At 28.7% G+C, this 26,459-nt stretch overlaps 2 protein-coding genes across 2 annotated transcripts in view; one reads left to right on the top strand and one right to left on the bottom strand.

The window, feature by feature from the left end:
* The window catches only part of LOC148230135 (uncharacterized), a 48,914-nt gene that overhangs the window by 9,267 nt on the left and 13,188 nt on the right, over nucleotides 1-26,459 (top strand). Inside the window, exons 2-3 of the mRNA XM_088197319.1 lie at nucleotides 11,923-12,063; nucleotides 21,163-21,277. Of these exons, the coding sequence (XP_088053445.1) occupies nucleotides 11,923-12,063; nucleotides 21,163-21,277 (256 nt within the window). The remainder of the gene's footprint in view (nucleotides 1-11,922; nucleotides 12,064-21,162; nucleotides 21,278-26,459) is intronic.
* Nucleotides 5,821-11,773, bottom strand: mmm (missing minor mitochondria). Its single transcript, XM_088196788.1, has 2 exons — nucleotides 11,698-11,773; nucleotides 5,821-8,930 (listed from the first exon to the last, which is right to left on the bottom strand). Exons 1-2 carry the CDS (start codon nucleotides 11,771-11,773, stop codon nucleotides 5,821-5,823), a joined length of 3,186 nt encoding a protein of 1,061 aa, XP_088052914.1.

Genomic DNA, 26,459 nt, shown 5'->3' with positions numbered 1-26,459 from the left:
GCTGCAACGGATCAGAATAAGGGACGCGATCGCGACTCTTTAAGGCACTCTAAAGATTGACGGGTTTTTGACACTGCACCTTAGCAACATTAAAAAGCTTTTAAGAGCTCTTTAAAAACTAAATTATTATTAATATTTGTTTATATTTACTTCATAATACATATTGAAATTATATACAAAATTGTGATTACATACAAAATACATATTGAAGTTGAGTAATTAATAATTTATAATTAAAACTCATTAAGCGATAATTTGCAATATAAATTAAATTAAGGAGGTAAATTTAATTTTAATTGTATACCTCAATATCACAATATTTCGTCGGAAAAAGCCCATTGAATTTAAAATGCTTCCAATATGATTCACAAATTTAGCTTAAAAGTAATTATATTTATGTACATTCTATATATATATGAATATATACTATATATAGGTATATAATTCGCAAATTAAATACCTGATAAAATGATAAGAGCGATAATTTTGTTTATGTTGAAACGTGTTTCTTAAAATTTTAAAAGCTTCTACCGGAAATGTTATAAAACTATATCGAAAATATATAAAAACTGTACTTTACATGGAAATAAATAAAAAATAAATCACTGTGTTTGATATAAATCAAGTTATCTAGTCATTATGGCACAGATCTTGTTGTACAGTGTAACCAATAAAAAACATCTTAGTGAAAATATCCGTAAATAAATTGAGAGGTTTTTTCTTGTTATAATACGTCGACGCGTTATACAAAATTTACGACGTCGATTTAAAGAGTGACAGTTTCCATTTCTATGACATATTTTTTCACTTAGGTAACACAAATATTTTGGCAATTAAATTCATGTTTATTGTTTAATAGAATATTTTTAATTTATCTTAATGTATAATTCATCCGCTCTTCGCCGTTGTTCCAGTTTCCGGTTTCCTCGAATTAATTATCGCACTACAGTAAACATTATCGCGACTCTTGCAGCGATAACAAAGGGCTTCAGATGTAATATTAATGATAACAAACGCAATCCGTTCCGTTTTATACCCCTAAACTCATTAAACAAATCGCGCTTTATGTCCACCAACCCTAACATTAAATTTACGCCAACGACGGCTCAAAGAAAATCCCAAAGAGACCACCCCCATGTATTAAGTTCGGGTCCTGAAATTGCCGCTTTGACGCCGTTTCATAATATGGTGACCATTTGTTATGGGTTATATGATATTTTGTCTATTTTAAGCGAACTTTAGAATATAAATTACCCATTTGTAGATACAATTTTAGATTAACAATTAAAAATATAGAATATAATAGTGATACAGAACTTTAATTATCGCCATATAAAAATGTGAATAAGAGTCTCTTAAAATGATTTCTTACTGTCACCTTAGCCTATAAATATATTTACAAAATAATGTTTTTGATTAATTTAATCGAAAAATATTATTATCTATTTTTGTAGTGTAGTAAATCTAATGAATTTAAAGACAAGAGGAATTCAGCCAGTCTCCAATAAAATAAATAGTTAAATACATACGTTAACCGCTTTGTAGCAATTGATAAATTAAATGTATTAAACAGTACAATACGATTTTCTTAAAAATAAATGGTCACCCCATTCTAGAAGATGAATGAAAGTATTTCTCCGATTTATTGCCGTCTCCGCTCAAAGTCCGGCCTTGGCTTGTGGTTTCTGTCTAGATTCAAATTACAACTCTTTTTTGGACCCTCTCTGTGTTGTCGAAATTTAATCAGATATTTGACATTTTCAGATTAAAGATCGTCAGATATCAAAGGCTTAATTTAAAGCTCATTTTATAGCACACAAATAAACTCTTCTATAAGAAGAACATTTATTATTTCTCATTGTATTTATTATTGCAAACTTTATAAACGGCAACTGATTTCAAAAATCAGCGTGAAATTTAATCTTGAATTTATGGCAAAAATCTTGATACACAATTTACAATAATTAAAATCTGGAAATTTAATATCGCGTTCCATTCTTAGTATTGTATTAGTTAATATGTAACAAGTCATGTTGAATTGTCTTTTTATTTTTTTACTGCATCTAAATTAAAATCCTTAAAACATATATTTGTAACAGCTTCTTACATTTTATTATATAGATTATTTATTTATTTATTATTATTTATTTATTATTTATTTTATTAATTTATTTAGCTTAATAGCTAATCTTTACATCTAACAAATTTAGTAAACATATATAAAAATATATAAAAAATACATAACAGAAAGAAAAAATAAAAATATACAATAATAAAGTCTTAATATTATAATTTATTTATATATGTACGAAGGTGTTTTTTTATTCCATTTATGAAACCCGTTATATTTTTGCTGTTTCGGATTTCTCTTGGAAGACTATTATATAAATCAAAACCTCCGTACATAATTCCCCTAGCCGTACTCGTTTTCTTATACTTAATTATCTTTAAATTTTCTCTATTTCTAGTATTATATTTATGTACATCTTTATTTCTTATTAAATACTTATTAAAATATTCTGGTAATATATTATTTTCTAACTTATATATAAATACTAAAACATTCATACTCAATATTTCTTGAACATTCAACCATTCTAATCTATCAATCATACTTTTACAATTAGTTAATCTATTTTTATTTAAGATTACTCTCATTGCCCTATTTTGTAATTTTTGCAACATTTGTTTATCTAATTTATTTTACATATTTAATAGTGTTGCACAATAATTAAAATGGGGCAATATTATACTATTGTAAATTATTTTTTTTGTATTTATACTTAATATATTTCTTAATCTAGATAATAAACCTATTTTTCTACTAATTTTTTTTAATATGTAATTACAATGTTCTTTAAAATTTAATTTTGTATCAACAATTACTCCTAAATATTTTATATTATCCAATATTTCTATACTAGAGTTATTTATTACTATTTTGGTACTATTATCTAACACATTTTTATAATTAATAAACATACATTTAATTTTATTCTCATTTAATTTAAGTACATTATTCTTTAACCATATTTCTAATATACTTAATTCATTATTTAAATTATTTACAATTTCTTTAATGTTATCACCTATGCAATACATTAATGTGTCATCCGCAAATAGATGAATTTTACATTTTTTCACGTTATTAACTATATCATTAATATACAAAACAAATAACAATGGTCCCAATTTAGACCCTTGTGGCACTCCATAAGACACTAATTTCTCTTCAGAATATACATTAATATATATATAAGTAATTATTAAACCATCTTAAAACTATATCACTTATACCTATACTCTCCAATTTCTTTAACATTATTTTTCTGTCTATTGTTTCGAAGGCTCTCTTGAAATCCAAGAAAACTGCTCCAATGATTTTGTTTGTATCCTTAGCCAACAGCCAATCATTTATCACTACTTGTAATGCAGTTTGAGTCGAATGCTTTTCTCTGAATCCCGATTGTTGTTCACATATTATGTTTTGAGAAGTAATAAATTTATATAATATAGATATAATATAGATATAATAATAGATATAAATTTACATTAATTGTAATTTTACTGTATATAAAGCACTTATATATTGTATTATATATTTTTAGACGTCGATTAAAATAGCATGAATTTTAAATTGTATTATAACTTAGATCTTTGCAAATAGGCTATAACGATATTTTATACAAAGTTGCCAATTTAAATATATTTGGATCAAAGTATTTTTTTTACTAATGTGTATTAAATATCAAAATAATTATTTCTGAAATATGTATTTAGATATAAAATACGATAAAAATAAGATTTTTTTAGCGTAAGCACGAAAGCGACAGACTGGAAAATGTATTATTAGCATATGCCGAATTTTAGGCATACGTTTGTTAAATTTACATAATGGATCGCGTCTCGGAATATAATGAATTGACAAAGTAAACTTTGAAGAATTAAATATAATTTTCCGAGAAAAATCTATATTTGAGATGAAAGATAAGAAACGAAAATATTTTTATTAAATCATTTTTTGTGGAGAGAGTTTTTTCAAAATTAATTTTTAATTTTATTGGAAATGTTTTATTTATTTATATTTATATATATACATAAATATATTACATGAGCTTTTTTAAAAATTAAAAAAACTTGTCTTATGATGAAACAATGATCAAACAAATTAACAAACAATCATACATATCCAAGTGGAAGAACATTAACGGTATTTATTAGTGTTTCCATGCAGGTGTACTGAATTCGTTGGACCTTACTTTATCAAAACAATAAGAATCAGTGCTAAATCTCTCCTCTGAGAGTACACAAAATCCGATAATTGTATATACATAGATTTAAAAAGTGCAAAAACTAATGGCCCAAAAAATATTTCGTTTTAAAAAAAAATAATGAAAGCTATTAAATATTTCTGAATCTAATATAATTAAGAACTCAAAGGTCTAATTATGAAATCGCATTATTAAAATAATAATTTATTCACATTCGTGCTTTAGTCTATAATAAGTTATACGAGAGTAATGCTTTCACTTACCCGCATCATTTGGTTTGTCCCATTTCCATATCTCACACATTCACATAATAAATTCCTTTAATAATTTCACATGACATGAGTGCGGTGCAAAATTACACTTCTTTAGAAATTTCACTCTTAATTGTGAGATTTTTACTACCCAAAATGTACGAATACGCACTTCTTCGGATAAAAGCAGAACAATGTACCTCAATTTCGTTACACAATAAAGTCGCTTCGTAACGAGCTTGTTAAAAATTCACGACCCTCATTAGAAGTTGCGTGGAAATTAAATTCTGACTTTCACGTTTCACACATCCTTCAATCAAACCGAGAATACGTCTCAAAGTTGAACTACTATGTTATATCTAATATTGTTCATTACAACCCCTAAGGGCATTACCCACTCCTTTGACTTTCAATCAGAATAAATACTGTAAAGGCTTTTCCGCTCTCGCTGTTTCCCGAGAGGGCGCACGTATCGGTATCAAATTGCTTTTTATTTATTCAAATACTTTAAGGACGTCTCAATGAATCTCAAACTCATTTATTAGCATTATATAGCTAAACGATTTGATTAAAATTTTACCGTAGATATATACACTTAAAAAAACATACGTTATATCTATATAAGTTTTAAATATATTCGTAAATGATTTAAATATTTTATTTTATTAGTAAATATCTTAGTGTTACGTCTTTGAATAATATAAAATGTTTTCATCTGGAAATAAAGTATATTTTAAAATAAATTAAATGACATATCTCTAATTTATATTGTTAATCGCATAGCTACACAATGGTTTCAATGTCTAATTTCAAACATTAATTATAATAATAAAAATAATATTTAAAACCCAAAAAGTTGAGGGTCCGGTATTCACACACTCGCTAGCTTCGGTACCTCATGACAGTGAGCTACCGACAGCTAGTTATATTAAATTACAAACACTAGTAAGATGTTAATTTATATTAATGGTATGTACTTCTCAACACAAAATTATTAAATAGCGCTCTTAATAACATCAGTACAATAACCAGTAAAACAAATCCTTAACTGAGTAATTCATTATTCATAGTCTCAAGCACGATAAGACACACAATTTCAAAGATAATTTACATTTAAAGCAAATAATCTAATTACATCTACCTTATAAATGAAAACGCTTTAGTATTAAAAGATACATTTATTAGGACACACACAGTTACGTACAATAAGTAAACATTAACGGTAAACCTCTTTCAGAATAATTAATCTAGGAGAGAGCTTTTGAAATCCCTAAAGAACGTGTCTATTAAATTAAATTTTAAATAGTTTTCTGATCATCTTTTTCGCCTTCGGAGCTTATAGGCTTACGAGCGGAAGCTGCAGCTTGAGCTGATTTTTCAGTCTCGTGGGGCTCAGTTATAGTAAGCTTTTTAACTATTGGAGGAGCAGATTTAACGGAATCGAGTAAACTCGTTTGACTCTCGAACTTTTCTGGAACAAGTGTAATTTCTCTAGAAGGTGGTGTAACTTCTTGTACCCTCAAACTCTTCCTTCTATCCTTTGCCTTAAGCAAAACTTTCTCCCAATCGAACTCTATTTCATAAGTATTCTTTTCAATGAATAATCTAGCATTTTCCGATATATCGCGATACTCATTAATCGCTTGATTTAATTTAACACTAGCATCTTCTTTTATTTTAATCTTAACACCATCATCCTTCATCTTGACTTCAGGAAAGTATATAGATACTGTCTCATCAAATATCGCAGATTGTCGCTTTAAAATTGCTATTTGTTTTGCAGCAACATTTTTTTTTAAAGCCTCCATCTCTCTGAGCGGCTTCTCCAACTTCATCAGACTATTTTTATCCATTTTTTTAATTTCTTGGATCGACTTCACTGCGTATTGCCATTCAATATTCTTCAATTCCTCTGCTCTATCAATCGTTTTAACAGCATCTTCTTTAAGATGCTTTTCGGCTTCCAACTCTTTTCTCTCCCTTTCCTTTCTAGCTTTAAGTTTAGCTTTTTTATCTTTTTCTTTCTGCAACACTTCTTCAGCTTTTTTCCTATTCTGAATCCGCTCAGCGTGCTTCTGAAACCATTTCTTCTCCCAATCATCAAACAACAGCTTTGCCTCTAATTCCCTTTTAAAAAAATCCTTTGTTTCTTCTAATCCCTTACCATTACTTCGAATCAGCGAATCTGATAGATTAAATATCCTCAAAGATCCTTTACTATCAGCGACAGCCATCGCTTTGTCTGAATTTGACATTTTTTGTAAATATACTCCCGTGAGTGCTTCTCCGCATATTTTCTGCGATTTAGTCGGAGAATCGCTCCTTTGCAGAAAATCCCAAACATCTATATCTCCTCCTTGGGTCGTTATAAAAATTTGACTAGGTACGTGTGGAGACCAAGCCGCGTTCGTCATATTATATTCCATTTTCTTCCAGAACAAGGGTTTACCTTTTAGGCACTCGCTCCAAACTGCGAAAATTTTACCCCCCACTGTGGCTATCAAATCGTCGCAAAATGGATTTCGAGTACAACAAGCAACAGGTCCATCGTGCAAAGATATATTAAGCGAAAATGTACTGTATTCACTATCTTGATTCAAAGTCTTCTCTTCATCCATCCAATCGATCTTGCAAAGCTCTCCATATAGAGAACCCAACCAAACAGATTCACCATTTTCCTTTTCTTGATTCGCGCGTCTAAAAGACACCGTTGTCAAGGCAATTTTATGTAATGCTCCTTGCTCTCCAACCATTATTTTATAATGCGGTTTTAACACTCTATCAAATGCGTGATATTTAGAAACGCGTAAGTTCAACTCTGATAGAGTCACTCTGACTCTTGCAGATTTAATTAAATTATACGGCTCAGCTTCCCCTTTCACGTCCAAGCTCCAAATCAAAATATTACCATCTAAAGATACAGTCAAGAACTGCAACGAACATTTGCAGTTCATCTTCTTGCAATCTGCTACGTCGCAAGGAAAAGAAACCCAAGTGATATCTGTAACAGCATCTGTATGACTCGCATTCAAATCTGAAACCACGTCTGGTTTTACCAAGAACTGTTCGTTCAAATTCATCCAATTGAGTTCCAAATCGACCATCTTTCTGAACTTCTCTTGATTTTCAGTCAAAACTTCCGATCCATTTCCACTAATTAACTTTTCATTCAGATCCCAAATGATCACTTGCCCATTGCTACATCCGCCCACTAATATATTACTTTCTTTAGGACAGAAAGAAACCGTCCTTACTTCTCTCTTGCTATCTAAATACAACTTTGGATTTAGACTATCACACAAATCCCAAATCAATACAGGATTATTCCCATAAACATCGCGATGTATCTTATCCATCAGTTCTTTTGGCTCTGTAACATTTAAAGTAGAATCAGAATAAGCCACTGCCATTATTCCAGCAGATCCCGGATGCCAGGTCACAGAAGAAACGTATTTATCTTTAGCAGTGATATTAGTAAAAAATACTGTTTCTTCAAAATATATATCTTGAATCTCAGTACTTTTCCCATCATCGGTTATAAGATCAGGATAATCTATATTGTATATATCCAAGACAGAATTGAACTCCACCATGTTTAATACACTTGGCAAGATAATTTTTAGTTTATCGTTGATTATCTCACTTTCTTTTTTAACTGCATCGTCATTTTTTTCTTGTCCATCGCAATCTTCAGCGCTGCATTGAGTCCATACATTTTGAGGGAATTTCAATTCAGTCTGAGCTTCAGAATCGCACGTTTCAGGTATTGCTTGAACAGCAGCATCTATCCTTCTTCTGCTTATATTTTCTTGTTGAGAATCTGATACCAATTCCAGATAACCATCTCTCACATCATCGGTATGCCGTATTTGGAATCTTTTAGGAGCAGATTCTCTCGGATACTTCATCCTGATCTCTAATTTAATTAACGGCCTACTTGTCTTGAGTAGAAAATCATCTACTTCTTTCTCGCTACCCAAAGATTCCCATTCTTTGCCTATTTTAAATACAGATTGAGACAGTCTTTTGAGCTGTTTTTTCAAGACCCTGTTCCATTGAGCTTCGCAGTGTCTTTTAGCATCTTCTGTTATACAAAAATAGTATTCGTCTAAGCTTTGCGTTTCATCCAAAATGTATCCCATTAGCATATCTTCGTTTTCGTATAGCTCGATCTCCATTTTGTACGGTGCATAAGGAGATTCTTCCAATAACACTTCAATGTTGTCGAATATCAATTCTTTTTTAATGAACTTCCAAGGATGCTCACCAGTGACATCAACTCCAATTTCAACTCCCAAGCTCTTTTGTGATGCAACATCAACTGCAATTCTTTTAACGCCAGGGTGGTCAAAGTTTGGTATGAATTTCTTCTTACGCTTTGGTGCCTCAGGATCACCTTTTGACTGGACTGAAAAATATAAAAAATAAGACATGAGAAAGGAAGTAATAATACTCGTTTTTTTATATTTTTAAATAAATGTCAAAGGACTCGTTATTAAATTTAACTTGAAAATAGCAAAGGCAAAATTAAGCTCATTAAATATATGTATATATATTATGATATATTCTATATATTAAAGCACTTTTTTATCTCAAAGATAAAATAACATTTATTTTTAATCATTAATTTTCAATACGAAATAATATTGATTGTTTTCAGTTATTGACTTTAGATTATAAATATATATTCTTAAATAGTACCATAAATTAATAACTCACATTAAGTTACGAATTTACGAATACCAAAAATATTCGTTTATATTTGTAGTGGAATATATAAAAATTTTACTTTCTACAACGCAGGTAATTACAGTCAATTGTAGGCATGGACTAGATAAAGTCAACAAAAAAATCATATAAAAAATATTTTAAAAATACACTTTTCATTTGACAAAATTTTAAAAATTACTCATTTTTCTGAGTTAATTTTCTGCAGCTGTGGACTTTTTTAATAGTTTCTATTTTTTTATTTATTTCTGATTTTATTAAATTAATAATACTATATGTATTTTAAAAATTTAAGACGTTTTTTGTGTACAAAAGCAATATTATTTAGTGGTTACAACAAAAAAAATACTATTATATTTATATACTAAAAAAATAAAAGATAAATCAGGTTTGATGTAAAAAAAAACCTGTCAATACATTTTAATCATATCGTATATATAGTAAAGTTGGTAATAAAATAACATTGCATAAGTTTTTTTTTTAAAAAAAACATGAATTAGAGAGATAAAAATTTATATACAGTAGAAAAAAATTGTGTATGCAATACATGGTTTTGTTTTCACTTCGGCAGCCATCCCTATCATAAAAAACGGACCGGCAGATCGCTGTGGTGCGGTCATTTTTTGTTACATAACATAATTACTGGGAACTCTTAAGTACCGTTAAACTTGCGTAAGATAAAGCAAATGAATTATTTTGTGTTGCCACGTTGCGCATATCGTACAAAAATATCAAATATATTTAATTGTTATTTTTAAATTTGCGCTGAAATATCACTGGTGGGATTTTTTGCACACGTAGGGTGAGTACAATATCTACTTTAGCATCCGTTGCGTGCATAGTATTTGGGCCCTACAATCCAACCCTGTGGGCGGGCACCCAGCTTTTGACGGCCGGATGAGCGGGACCTATCTCATATTTTATGGAGTTTCATTAGTGTTTCTCTCGAGCGACATGCAGGGTGAACCGATAAAACTACAATTGTTAATTCCCTACAATTAGCATCATTTTATTCTCTGATTTTGCTTTCAAGCAATATTGGTATCATCGTTTTCTTAATTATATGCCATATAGATCTCGTTTTCAAGCAATTATATGTACGGATTTAAAAAAAAAATATTTTCGATACTACCGGTATTTCATTTTGTAATACAGGTAGTACCTAATGGCAATTTTTGTTCAATACCAATATTACCGTTATCGGTACTATCGGTACTGCAATCCCTAATGGCAATTGACATCAAGGAACAGGTTGGGTAAGTGATTGAATCTCCAGAATTATGGTTATTTTAAATTCAACTCGATGAATCGACTGATGTAGCATCGTGTCAAAAGTTGCAGTTGTAAAATTGTTTTAAAATAACTTTTCAGTTTGTTCTCCTCTTAAAAAGCAGTTTTTTTCCTCTAAAAATAACTATTAAAGCTTCAGATATTTAAGAAAAGTTTTATCTTTTTTAATCAGAATTTTTTTGTAGAATAATATTAGTAGGTTCTGTATAGAGATACGTCATTTGGGTGGGGGGCAGGTGGGGACATTTTGCCCCTCCCTAGAATTTTCTCAGAAAAATGCATGTCATTTAATTAAATACTATAAATCTTAATAAAATCGAAATTTTTAAAAAAGGTAAAATAATCTTAAATGAAGTTTTTGATTCTAAATCAGAAATTCAAAAAAAATCTAAAAACACGATATTCAGTGAAATCATATCGCAATAGATTTTCACTAGTAGATATATATTTTTACCATTAAAAATACAATTTATCTGGCGGGTGCTAGTAAATATAATATATGCATTTACATACTTATTATTATTTATTTGCATGAGATGTATAAATGATTGTATTTTTCAGTGAAGTAATATTTTCACTAGTGTAGTCCAAACATATTTTTACTACTAGATATATATTTCAACTAACGAAAATAGAATTTAACTGACAAGCGCTAGTGAAATTTATATCAACGCTAGATAACCGAGCGTTTTCACCGCGACGGCGACGTCATTGCTTTTGACGTGGATTCTAATCAATGATCCCTTTAATTTAATCATTAACCTTGAGTTTGCCAAAAAAATATCGATCAGTGTGAAATATTCTGCCGAACAGATACAGAGACCCCGAATTAAAATTTCATGAAAGGACGACTTGTGCTGAAAATGTACTGCTCTTAAATCTACCGAAACACACGCGAAATAATATGATGCTGAAGAGTACCTTATCAATCCCTACAAAGCTTCCACTAGAATATTCAAAATCGCATCAAACGGAGCTACGCCTAATCGACCGAAACGACCCTTAGAATTCCGAGAATATCATCTGCTTAATTTGATCACTCCAAATCTTACGCGGTATATTTCTATGTCTTTCTTACTTATGAGAATTAACAAACTTTAAATACTGCTTCACTGTCACTTGATAATAAAATACATAATCTAAGGGTTGATACTCACGTTCGACGAGGGTTTTCTCATGCGGATCATCCAGATAATCGATTATCGGATCTTCGTCTTCCGATTCGCTGGCCATTTTTAATATGTTCGAAACGTGGCGCACACCTGTGGACACAAATGTGGACTGAATGTAAAACGTTAAGGGTTGGGGTCGCGCGTCTGGTACGCAATGGTACCGCATTTACCCACTACTGTATTGAATTGTTTTTTATTTGTATGTTTTAGGCGAGTTTGAGTCATAGAAAAGAGTCGAACGTACACTTGACTTCGGATTTATCTCCACTGAGACCGGCGAGTGATGATATTGAGAGACCTCTGCTGGACGCTTACCCCTTCGCAATTATATTGAGGCTACGGGTGTTGCAGGTAAGAAATGTTTTATTTTACATGAAAATAACAAATAAATGAATATTAAATAAAAACAAAATTAGAGAATATTTAAAATATAATAACAAAGTATTAAGAAAAATTCGCTACGCGGTCAACTCAACAGTGTATTTTTGTATTTTAAAATAAAATTCGTATGTGACAAATAATTATAAAAATAAATATTCCGTGCAAATTCGAAATATCAAAACACATTTTTAGCAAGAAGATATATTTTTTTTCCATAGAGAAATATGGATTTAATATGACGGATGAAATGACGGACATGTCAGATAACAAAAATCTATTTTTTTACACCAGAGTTCTTGTAAATAAATAATATTTCATATGTCATTTTACATGTAAATATTTATGGTGAAATGTAGATTATTGAATATATTTATGTCGAGCTACAAAGATCTCTTGGTTAAATATCTTTTCCATTTCAAGTAACAATTCAAAGCTTTTCCTTACGAAATAAAATATAATTTTCTTTTATTCTTCTCCATTTATTTACATTTATGAATGTTTACGTACATGTTTAAAAATATACAATATATTATATATATATATATACAACAAAAGAAAATCAATTTGATCTACCACATGGTCGACTGGTTTGTCTAATCGTTCGAAAAAGCTCTGTACTTTACGCTAGACTTAGCTTTTGCTATGTTATATTTCACCGTAAACCCTGCGTTATATGTATTATATTTATTTTATATACATACATATTGCATATATGCTACAGTGAATGTGTATTTTACATTGAAATTATATTTTTACTAGCATATATATATTCACTAATAAGTCCAGTGAAAATGTATCAATCTTAACTTAATTTAATAAAAATTTAAAAACTATAGTTTTAGAGCTTATATTAGGCTAATTAGGGTTTGATTATATTAAAGTTAAATCTTTTAGTCTTAACAGGTTCGCCTATTTTTTAAACGAAATTTAATAAATTGTTGGGGGTCTAGTTTATTTTTTTTATAAAAATAGTGTTTTTCGGCTGTCAAATGACAGTTTAGAGCAGCATATAATTTTACTATCACTTGTCAGTAAAATTATATTTTTACTATTGAAAATGTATTCCGATTTGATTTTACTAAAGTGCTATTAAAAATATATTTTCACTGTTATTAAACTATAACATATAAACAACATGTGATAAAAAATAGCAATTTTTATTTAATATAAAAATCAATTTTTTTTTCATATTGATACTGTCCTATTTAAAGTATTTTTTATTAGATATTGCAGTTGCTTTTACTAGTATTTTGCTCATTCTGTTAATTTGGGTTCTCTGTTTTTTTTTTATTTTCTAAATAAAAATTGATATCAATTATAGATAATTATGACCTAATTTTTATTATTTTTTATCTATTTTCAATGATTTTATTAAGTTTAAGTGTATATAATTTTATGTTTATATATTTTGAAAAAACAACTTGAATCTCTAAAAGTCAGATAAAGATGTAAAAATCTCTTCTTATTAAAAGAAGTTGTTGTTTTGTACCCACAGGAGTGTATTATAACTATATTGTAATATGATACTTGTACATATGGTTGAACTACAAATTTAATTATGTAACATATAATGTTTAAAATTACTGAGAATTGACTAACAAGTCTTAAATTAGCTTTTATTCTGCAAAGATTTTATTTTCAAGGATAATTCAAAGACATATTCTTGTATCATATTAAAACAACATTTTGACTGTGTTTTCTAATTATTCAACGAAATTAAAGGTCTATTGTGAACCGATTTTTAAATAACAAAATATGATGTATAAATATATATATGATATTTTTATATAATGTTACAAACAGCAATAAGTTTGGTTCTATGTAAAAACACCAAAAATATCTATGACCTCTTTGATATGTGGCGTTGCGGTGACCTTTGATGTTGGAATCATAATCTGGAGCAAAATCTCAATCTTATCTTTTAAGATTTTCGTATTTCATAGTTTTAGATTTCGATGTTGCAATATCGAATCAATACTAAAATCGACCCAGATGATGACCCCAATTCGGAGGTCTGAACGTTGGCAAGAGAATGAGGAGAAAGGGAGCGATATGCGAGTCCTCCCAAATAATTGAGTTCTAGTAGCATTCCTAGAACGCTCTTGTTTGATATTAGAAAGCTGTGTATAAAGTTTCAGTGTGCTATTATTACGGTAATATAAAACGTCGCTTTAATGTATATTGTAAAACTAATATACAACATTTTTTTTAAATATTATTATTAAAACAAATAAAAACTTGTTTCTCAGACATGACATTAGTTTTCAATATTTAATTTTTATGTTTAAATGATATTTTACATATTTTTTTGTCTTGTGATGAGTGATAAATTTCTGAAAAATTTGGAAACAGTTGTGATGTAGTAAATAAGTGTATTTTGAGAAAGAATAGACGAATGGAATTATTGGCTAATTTAGAAACAAACACCGTTGCGCTTAGCTTCACCACTAATCCATTCAACTTTGTGAAAGCTCAACTATTAAAGTTGCTTTACGTTGAGCGATTAACTGGTAACTACTAACGATAATTTCAATAGTGCTTATTCGATGAAAAGTATTTTTTCTAGACGTGATTAAAACAGGTTTTATGTTATAGTAATTGAATAACTGGTACCATTAGAAAGACTGCGTAACTATTGTATAATTCTTGTGTGTTCTAAAATGTTGGTTTTACTAATTTTGTGTTTTAGTAGCACGTAATCAGACGTCGCTGTTCGGTTTCTTTAGCGGTTTCATTGGCACGTAATGCAGTATAACACTTAATTGATCATCACCTCATCGTTGTTAATCTCAACATTTAACTTTCAACTTTACAGTTGACTTAAAAATTACAGCCATTTACAACAGGGGCTTAATAATTTAACTCCTGTTTTTTTTTATTTTAAACTCAACTTATTTAACATTTCCATTTTATTATATTGTTGTAAATATGCGACTAACTATATTATATGTTTTGTAAAATAATATAATAATAATACCACACTTGCATTCAATAAATGAGAAGATTAAATCTTAGCTAAATTTACAGGCAATAAATTCTGAATAATATGCTATTAAGTCGTAAGCCCCGGTGAAAATCCAGCTTTAGGTATACGATATATAATTACATTTCGCAGTGGGAACGCTTGACAACGAACGTTTCACTGCGACGGCACGATTTTATTGCTTATGACGTGGATTTTTGACTTCTGAGAAGAGATAATTGTTTTTGCGCTCTCCTATTAGTCAAAATTTGGTTTAGATGTGTTTCATTCGATTCATAGTAAGTTGTAGTATTGTTATAAAAAGTCTTAATACAGATAACCGAGCGTTTCCATTGCGACGGCACGATTTTTTTGCTTTTGACATATGTAGATGTGACGTCATTAGGAGAGGGGGCAGATGGGGACATTTCCCCAAGCCGCACCCCTTGAATATGGACAGAAAAATTCAATAATTTGAATCTTAATGAATTCAAAATATTAAAAAAAAAACGATCACTGTTTGGATAGCTTTTTCCCCCTCCTGGAAAAATCTGAAATGACGTCCCTAGATAAATCCAGTACAATAGATATCTTATAACAAATTTAAATACTAGTTAAATGATATTACTATGCTTAGTCAATAAAAAATATCTTTGTGCTTATATATTATTTTGTATAACCTAGCTTTAGACAAGGTTATCTTATTTATAACCTAACCTAATCTATCTTCAGGCGCAGTTTTATTAAAAATATAACTTTTTTATTTTCTCGCTACATGACTTAATAAATTTTTATCAAGATAAATAAAATCAGCCAATAATTAAAATGTTTACATTTAGGTAAGCGATTTTAATATTTATGTATATATTTACATATATAGTCAATAAAAATAATTTTATTCAGTTACTGCGAAATTTAGTTTTAAATATATATTTTTTTTAATACATAGCAGTCTTATTAGTAATATAATATAAAGGAAATATACTACTTAATGACATTTTTATTACTTCTTATTCAAATTTTGAGTTTATGTAGTGAATGATATTTTTATCAACTGCACTAAAATATAGTTTGCGATTGACGTGTATACACGTCTAACGCATGTAACAGGTTAAGAATATTTAATAAAACATCTCTGCATAGTTTATTATCTTAATGTGACTAGATTTTAAAAATATCAAAGGAGGACACCAAAAATAAAAAGGCCATCTTAGATTTTTTGTTCGAGGAGAACAAAGAACCCAAAAAAAATTATCACGGAATTTTAGCTTAAAATTTATCTCGGAAATTTTTGTCTGAAAAGGATCAAGGACAGATTTCCGCGAGAGCTAAAAAAATCGTCGCAAAATTATTACTTAAAAAATTATCTCCGAAATTGTTGAGGAGAAGAAATTGCTACGAGTGCTCAAAATAAAAGTTTTTTTGATATTTCTATTCAAAGAGGATAACATTTTTGATGAGGATACCTGGTCTCCTTAATTAACTTATATGAAAAAATAGTTATTTTAAAACTAACCTAAATTCAGGCAAATATTTAATATGAGTGCTAGATAACCGAGCGTATCCACTGCGACGGCGACGGCACGATTTTATTGCTTTTGACGTGGATTCTAAACTTTTAATTAGTTCAGAAAAATGCATGTCATTTAATGAAATACTATGAATCTTAAGAGAATCAAAATTAAAAAAAAAAACATTGAGGGGCCAACTTTGGCCCCTCTCTGAAAAAACTGAAATGCCCGCCAAATTTTAATACATATACTGCCAACTTTGAGAACCTTTTCTCAAGAAGTGTTTCGGTATTTTGCATCCGATTAAACGGAGTCTTAGGATTTTTATTGATGAACAATAATATTTGTTATTAAGACTTAATTTGATGAACTTAAACCGAAACCCATAACAATAGCACTTTTTAAATCTAAATTGAATTAAATTCCAAATTTCCCTTAATGTTTTATTTTTTTAATTATATTATATAAGACATAAGTACTTAAAAATAAATATATTATCATATTAATTTATGTTACTAATACAAAAGCGCTTTTACGTGTTAAATTAGAACCAGGAACGGATTAGTGAACTAAGCCTGGGATATTTTCGAGACTATCAGCACAATCACACACAAAAATATATAATTATAAGAAAAACGCTTGTATATAATGAAAATGTATTATCAAGTGTAGGTATTTTTTCACTCTTATTTGAATTATTTCTTACATTATCTCGCACTACACAGCAAAATATTATTGTTTTTCTTTTTTTAGTACCTTAGCTGCTACGACGTTGGCAATCATTCTTGTTACATTTATCCTGTTTATTATCTCTAAACCATTGCCAGAGGTTCTGTAGCGAAATTGCCATATTGTACCTTGTACCTTGCCTTGGATGATAACTTGTAAAATTTGTTATTTTTAAGATGATTGTTTGGTCAGTCTCTAAATGTATCTAATAATAGTAGTCATTTTATATTTTTATAGTCGAGTTTAAAAAAATGCAGATAGGATTACATATTATTTTTATTTTGCGCTTATTTTATTCCATCAACTTACCCGGGGAAATCTTACGTCGTAAAATATAATAAAAAAAAGCAATAGATACTTTAAGAAAATATATAAAAAATAAATTAATTTTAAATTGAACCGTTTATATTTATATTAAAATTTCTATAGTCTATTCGTAATATTCGTTATATTTACGTGACTTTGAGACTTTCCTATTCAAGTTTAATGTCATTCTGTGTAATTGATGTGGTATTTGCAAACTGTGCACATGGCACTTCCTATTTGAAATTTCCCTTTCATTCCGTCATAAGCCATTAAATTTCTGCCAAAAAGCGGATTAGTAGAATTTCGCGTTGAACGTAATACATAATAACGGTACTTCCCTTGATTTATCTCGCGTTTCCTATAGGACGTAAATTAATTCCGTGAGGCTTCGCCAAATTACGCACTTGCTTACGTGATCGTTTTAGGTGAGAAGCTATTGATTTTCAATCATATCGCAATTTCTAGGCGAAAATGCTAGTGTTATTCGTGGAAATCTGAAACGGAATTGGAAAATCGGAACGACACTCAGAAACCTTTTACGGGTTCAATCGAGTTTGTGTTTGAAAAGTGCATCAGAATTGAATATTGATACCAGCGAAAGGTCAGGGGACAACTAAAGCATACTAGATGGAAAATTGTAATGTCAATTTAATAATTTAAATAAAAATCCTACTGGTAAATGAGGTTATATTTTATATATGTATGTATATATAAATCAATAACTCTATATACCTTGAATTTCAATACTGGTATAACGGTATTAATTAAAATTAAGGTTGGAAATAAAATCGTATTATATCATATTTAGTAATTTAAATAAAATTTAACTTAATATTAATTATTGTAAACACACACAAATGGTTATATAATAGTGTATATAAAATAAACCCAATGTTTTTTTTTATTATTAATATACCATTTTCATTTTTTACAATTATTGCAGTTATATAATAAAATAAAAATTATTAATTATCTGTAAATATAATTAAATTTAAGAAAAATACATAGAACCTTTCACAAATTTAAAAAAAGAAGAAGAAAAATATATATAAATTGAAATATATACAAAATTATTTAATTAAAAACATAAACCTACAGATCAGTATAACTGCATCAAAAAATATTTACTGACATTTTTTGTTTTTATTTTAAATTAAATATTGTATTGTCGTTATCACCGATTTTTGAGATTAATGGATTTTAACCCTTTCTCCACGGATAACTTATTTAAATTGTTCAAGGATTTTAGATCGTTCAAGGAAAGGGAGCAAAAGCTTACAAAAAAGTCAGTGGTCATTTTTTTTAATATTTCAATTTCATAGTATATCATTAACATATTAAATACCGTGTGCAGAAACTTGTGCGTTTTGTCATTACATGTAATAAAATCACACAATAAGCACATTATGGCCAAAAATGTTTTTATATTATATTAAGCTATTGAAAAAATCGATATCCGAAACTCTACAAAAAAATCGTTTATAGATGTTTCTCTATGAATATATATAGGTCATCAAAATACAATTAATATTAATTAACTAATTAAATTCTCTTAACTATTAATGTGTAATTGTTATCAACAATGTATATATTGTATAATATGTACACATGATTAAACCATTAAAATATTAATATATATCTACGGAATTTATTAATGGCTGTCGAGAATGAAACTCTCATAAATATGATTTTATGATTTATATTAAATATTTTTTCCTTAAGTAATCGCATTAAAAGTTAAAAAAATAATGATGTATGGGTGTATAATTATTCGATCAAAACTTCGCAATTTACTATGATATAAATCTGAAGTAATTGTTTACTTCAATTTTATTAGAATGCTGATAGCAAAAATTATTATATTATATTATAAGTATAATTTATATAATTTTTGTCTGTGAGCGTGTGATAATTGTAATATATGAATTTGCTCATCGTTAAAACACGTAAGACGGCTCACTCGTCCCAATATATTGTTGACAGCAAAAATGTGTTTTTATTATGAGTCAAGAGATAAACAAAAACTTTATAAAGTGCTGATCATTATCAACTCTTGTGGATTACAGAAACATAAAATTTTGAATAAAAATTTGAATTTAAAAAATGCAGAATTTTCAGAATAAATATTTTTTGTTTTTCGATAATAAATATTAGTTACTTAATCAAAATATTTATTTTATGTAATTACTATCAAAATTGAATTAAAGTTTAAAATAAAATCTGTTAAAGTGCTAACCATCAACCGATGGATAACGAGCGATCAAGAATCTAACAATCATTAATCACTGTTTTTGGTGTACGACCGTCCCCCGAGTATTTAGCGTGTATTTTTTGCAAATACTCACATTTTATTTTATTTTTTGTTAAGCGACAAATGTTTAAGGATGCCGAAATGAAATGTATCATAAAACTTACATTGCGAAACAATACTTTTGGATTGTTAAATCGGGATTTACTAAATGGGTTTTGCGAAATATAAATTTTGCATCTTAAAAATTGTGTGGGATATAGTAAATTTTATACGGAGATAATAAATTTATATTTAAATTAAAATAACCGGGTATCCGTTAAAAATAACAGGAGGTACGTGGTTCTTTTTAAAACGTGTGGGTATCCGAGTACTTAGGTAGGAATCTATGAATATATTCCACATATTATATATTCGTGGTAATGAAATCAGTTAACATAAAACTGTGAATCGCGTACCAAGAAAATAAAAACGTTTTTTTTTTTTTTTTTAACACTTTACGGTCAATATACTTATATTATGTCTGTTTGGGATATTTCTATAAATTTTAGTTTCCGTCCTTCCATAAATTTTTATCTCCATTGTGACTCAAGATAAAATTCAAGTCCCTTTTTTTATTACTTGGACCTACGTATACCACGGGTTAGGAGGCACTAAAGTTTGCCATGTTATTGATATGATGCCTGAGAAACTGGGATCAAAACATATAAACACGTATCGCTGTCAACAGTATTTAAGTTGAACGGTCGTGCAAACATCGCCACGTAAAGTGTTAAAAATAAATAAATTATTGCAAAAATCAGAAAGTTTAATATTTATTGTTTTAAAAAAATGTAAAAGTATTGTAAAATCTGTATTGTTTTTATTTTTAAAATATGTATGTTAGTTATTCTTAACAATATTTTATTTTATTTTATTGGTACGCGATCGACATCATCGTTCATGTTTTTATTAATCTGCGGCGATTTCTACTGCTGGGTGCTTTATTTAAATGTGAGTTCGTGAAATGTGTAGGATCTACTACAACACAATTATATATAACACGCAATATTCATTGAATGAAACACAATATTTGCAAATTATAATAAAAATACACATACTATAAATACGTCTAATTAATAATTAACCCGAGTCAAATTTGAACCTACACTAGAACGCAATTAAATATTAACTCGAACTCGGTTAAGCTTAACTAAAACTAGCCATCGGATATGTAGCATTAATTTATAATACAAATATTATTTAACCGTGTTCGTATTTGAATATATGCAAATATGACGTGAATATTAATGAAGATGTTCATCTTGTTACAGATCGTATGTGGAATTTCAGCCATGGTAATGGGCAGCGTAGCTTTCATTGAAGAGAGGAGAGAAACGAATTTGGGGCTTGGGATTCCTGCGGGAGGAGCCACTGTACTAGCAGCAGGTAATAACTGTCAATTAAATAATATAAAGTAGGGAATTTGTGTCTAGACACTTTTAATACTTTCTAAAATTAAGTTTTTCACGATAATAAAACACAAAGATTCTCAGGATTTGAGATTTATTTATATATATAATATATTCCTGATTAATATTTTTTTAATACTATTCAATATATATTTTATTTTATTTTTATTGAAGTAATTTTAGCACAATTTCATTATGTAAATTCACTTATATTATTGTATCCATCTAATAAGTATTTGAGATTCATTGAGATATTCTAAAACTAAGGCGTTCGTTCAATACCGTTTATTCAATATTCTATCATTTTTTTAATATATAAATAATGGTAAATACCAGTATTTTTGTATAAATAATTTAAGCTTTTTATATACTATATAAATATATATAACATGTTATTTTGCTATCAAGCTACAATTATTGAGTGCGGCAAAATCTCGTATAATTTCGAAATTTTTCACAATTTATTTGCGTACCTAGAATTCCTTTATAAATATTCATTAAAATATATCCATTCGTAATTTTGCTTAATATTGTTTTCATTTATGGAAAACAAAGGTAAACAGTTGCGCGATATATATTTAAGGTTAACATTTTTTCTCCCATTGACGAAAATAAAAGCTTTGTAAACAACGTGTCGTGTGTTGTTTTGGGAGAAAAAATAACATAACCGATATTTTTACAAACAGTGAAATATTCAATTTTCATCTAAAAGTTATTACATTTTAATGGATTAAAACACAATACTACAAACTACCGTTTGAAAGCTGGCAATTTTTATTTCTTATCTACTAAATAATTATTTTTTATTCAATATTTCTTATTATTTGTTTGCTGTCATGTCTGATTCTAAACGTTGGCGACATCTTGTGTGATAAATTCCAAGTAAGATTCTTAATCGAATATTCGATTATTGGAATTTTAATTTAAAATTATGAAATAGATTGTAGATATTTTTTTGATTATGTATTTTATTTGTAAAGGAAAAGTTGGTTTTGTATTAAAATTATAATATTTTTAATCTTCTACTAATTAATGATTATAAATTATTTTAAAAAATGTGTTTCCACTTAATTATTTTCCGAATTTAGCTTAAAAACATTTTTGAAACACAATTTTTATTCTAAATTGATCGAATTAGTGTAAAAATTGCAATCATCTAATCAGTTTTAAAATCATTTTATTGATTCAATTTTTGAGTTTTTGCAAGCGATTTTGACTAGTGTCAGGTGGATTTATTTCAGATAATTTTATTAAATTAATAACAAAAATATTTTAAATAAATAAAAAGTAAATGAAAAATAGAGTAACAGTAAAATTTGCATTAAAAAAATAATAATTATTTTTGATAAACACGTCCAAAGGATTGCACGCCCCTTCTCATCTGACTCATATAATTGTTACAGGGTGGCAGTCGATAAATGAATCTATTATCTAGTGACTTTCTGGTCCTTTTTAACTAATTAAGTATATCAAAAGTCTTTATCTAACATGAAAATGCAAGTTTCTAACATTCTTTGTTGATGTTACGATATTTTTTTTTTAAATCATATGCATTTTGTTAAAAATATTTTTTTAAATTTATCATATTCCCGTTAGTTACTAGAAAATCTATAATTAATTTTTACATTTGAATTTAGATAATCATATTGTTCGGGTTATTGAGATATTGACTACTATGATTTATTCGTGCTGCTTTGTCCGAAAAGTCCTCTGTTCACGTTTTCAAATCGATAACGATTTTTATTTCTGGGGGTGCTCCTCCCGCGTCTCATGAAATCGCTTAAGATCACCTTCAATTCTATTGATATGAATGAAATCGATTCGGAAAGTTAAGACACAGAGTAAATTTATAGCAAAGGCAAAGTAAATATCCAATTCGCCTTTGTGTCGTGATACATTCCGCACCGATAACAAATATATCACTGGTTTGAAACGTATTACATCACGACACAATAGTCCAAGTAAATCGATAGACTCCACATTGAGACTATAGCTCTGAAATACAAGTGTTACAAAATGTAAATTTTATAAGATACAATAATACATAATTGACTTGCATAATTCTAAGAAAGATCGTTAGTGTTGTTTTGTGTCGACAACTAATCTTTTAAAGCTGTAGCCCTAAGCTCAATTTTAATGAGCTCTAGAAAATAACACAAAGCTTAGCCCATGTATGTACATATGTATATATGATGCTTTTACAGCAACCTTCGCGAAAAAAGCACTACAAACAACACGTGTTGATCCAACTTGAACAAAGAAAGAAATGTAAACAACGAACTCATATTTATGCATTAAAAAGTAAGAACATAGAAAATACTTTATTATAGAATCAAATGTGAAGGTGATCCAAATATATCTACAAAGAAAAATATATTTTTTTACATTTTCATTGGTGATTTAATGGAATTTTAATACATTTTTATCAGTAGATATACATATATTTCTACTAGCTAAAATAAAATTTAAATGCAAGGTACTAATGAAACTATATGCTGGTCTCAACTGTCGTTGAAACTTAATTTGACAGTGGTGAAACTTCTCAAGGTGCTTAAATCCAAACCTAACTAAACCCACCTTGCCTTTATAAAAGTTCTTTGGCGGCCAAATAATGATGGGTGAATATCAGACACAGATTGAGCAGCTTCAGTAATTATTTATTATTGTATATTATAAATGATATTGGCGGAAGAAGCACCGCCGTCGTGGTAGTGTTGCTCTCGCAGCCGCCACGTCGGTGTCGCCTAGCTTTTGGCCAAATAAATTGACCCTCACACTACAGTTTTAAAACTTGTGCTTGTGTCTACTCAAATTCTCACACACCTTACAGCTTTATAAAAAATCAGTGGATGAAACTTGAGATTATTTATTCAGTTCTTAAAGTCATTAAACATAAACAAATTTTAAATGAATTTAACAGCAGTTTTTGCGCAAATAAACGAATTACTTAAAAACTCTTGCACAAAATTCTAACATCGATTTTAAACACTAATTAAATCACAACGTTTTTATGACTAAGGCATGATAAAAAAAATTATGTCATACGGACTTTTGCAGAAACAGAATCACCTAATAATTTTCGAAAATTCTTTGTACTTAAAATAAATACATTTTAATTTGACACCGCGTTAAAATATGACATTAAATTAAACCAATTAATATGTGGAATTAATCTGCGTTAATTGATTTAAGGCTTTTAATTTCTTCTGATAAAAAAACCGTAATGAAGAGTAAGTATAGCTTTTCTTGGAAAGCTGTGGGATTTTCGCGTCAATTTTAAGCCAAGAGTGATTTACGACATATTTCATCCAAGCCACATATAAAGCTCACGGGAACTTTTGAAAATTATTATATATATTAAATGCTTTGAGAAAATTACATATGACGTAATTTATGTTCGTACTAGAGCACGATTTAATCAAATTAATTGTTAGATCAACTATTTCGACTGATTGAGCTAACGAGCGGATAAGCACTCAGTTAAACAAATTGTGAACGTGATATTGAATATATTAATAAATAAATAAACAAGGCTTGAAAGGCAAATGTCAAATGTAAAGGTCACGTTAAAGGACGGGTGAAACTATTATTTATAGTGTTGTATTACAAAGGCTTACCACAATTTGAAACGAAGTTTATAAAATAAATAGGCGACATATATTTGATATAAAAATGAGGGCAATTAAACCTTTATCATATCTAGTATTGAGCTTCACTTTCTATACAAACTTATTCCACTAACTTAGTTCGCGGAGATATGTTTAAATATGCATACAAACTTATCTTATGGTTGCTTGAACATCTAAAGCAGTGAACGTCAGAGCTTCCAATTTTTATCCAAAACACACGCACGCTGGACTAGCACACACACGCTAGGAGTTGACAACCAGTTACTGTGATATTACATATATATGATTTTTTTTATTTATTTTGTGCGAAATGAGCCGAAAAAATTATTTTTATATTTACATTATTTTTATATCGGAAGATACATGGCAAATTTAGATTGCACAGACGATGTCATAGAAATGACAGATGTACATTCTGAAGTAACCTCAAGGATTCAAACCGTTACGAATGTTGCTTTTTTTAACCAATCACTGTGTAATCCATCGTCAAATCGCTTGTCTTGGTATTTTTACTTCCAACTTAACCGTGATTTTATTTTTAATTTTTATTTTTAAATGTGTACTTTTTTATGTAAATTTTCTTTAAATATATTTTCTCTGTATGAAAATTTATAAATATTATATGTATATAATTTGTGTCACTACATCAAAAAAATTTCATTGATTCTTAAAATGTTTTTAAATATTATATCATACGTATAAAATTGCTATTGACCTCTGCATTAACTCGCCGAAGTATGCCGATACGCTGCAGTTTCCCAATAATAGCCGTTATTGCAGCGCAGGTAGAAACAAAAACAACACACAATCGTATTTTTGTACGGCGTATATGACTTTTTTCTTGTGACTTGGCTTTAGCATACGCAAATGTATGAGTGTAAATATTGGAAGCCCTGGCGATCACTGATCTAAAGCATGAAAACAAACACAAAAATAAAGCGACAAAGAAAATATTAACATTTTATATTGAGATATAGAAAATTTAGGGTAAGAAACACAAACCGAAGTCCAACTGACCCATAAAATATGCGTTAATACAAATACCGCGTTGTATTTGCAGCGCATATGAGTATCTTGTCTCTTATTTTAATAATTAAGCACGTCACACAATATTCGACTATTTTACACAAATTGCCGTAAATTACAGTCTGAAAATTCTTCTCAAAACCATCTCTTTAATCTGATAAATTCATATATATAAGACTATTCGTGTATAGCTCTTATAAATTAGATTGGAATGAGTTAGGTGGCAATGGCTGTATATAGCAAAGTTATTACATACCATATTACGAACTTCAAAAAAAGTCATAAAAAATAGGGCGACGAAGGAAATCCAAACCTTTTTTATTAAGTTAGTAAGATTTTATGGTAAAACGCACAAACCGAAGTCAGGCTGTCCCCTGAAAAAATGCGTTAAAACGGATACCGCATGACATTCGTGTCACGGCTCTTCTTACAATTTAAAACAATTAGCTTAATTATGCAGCAATTGGGGTGCATAAAAAAATTATAGCATATCATAATACGAAC

The sequence above is a fragment of the Plectrocnemia conspersa genome, unplaced genomic scaffold (genome assembly GCF_051122295.1).
Source record: "Plectrocnemia conspersa isolate PC_06_02 unplaced genomic scaffold, ASM5112229v1 ptg000011l, whole genome shotgun sequence".
Taxonomy (NCBI): domain Eukaryota; kingdom Metazoa; phylum Arthropoda; class Insecta; order Trichoptera; family Polycentropodidae; genus Plectrocnemia; species Plectrocnemia conspersa.
Note: the sequence above shows the minus strand (reverse complement) of the source record. Positions and strands in the feature narration are given on the sequence as shown.

Coding starts and splice junctions, on each gene's coding strand:
- mmm (XM_088196788.1), bottom strand. CDS start 11,773: ATGGCCAGCGAATCGGAAGACGAAGATCCGATAATCGATTATCTGGAT. Junction 8,931..11,697: donor TGAGAAAACCCTCGTCGAAC/GTGAGTATCAAC, acceptor TATATTTTTCAG/TCCAGTCAAAAGGTGATCCT.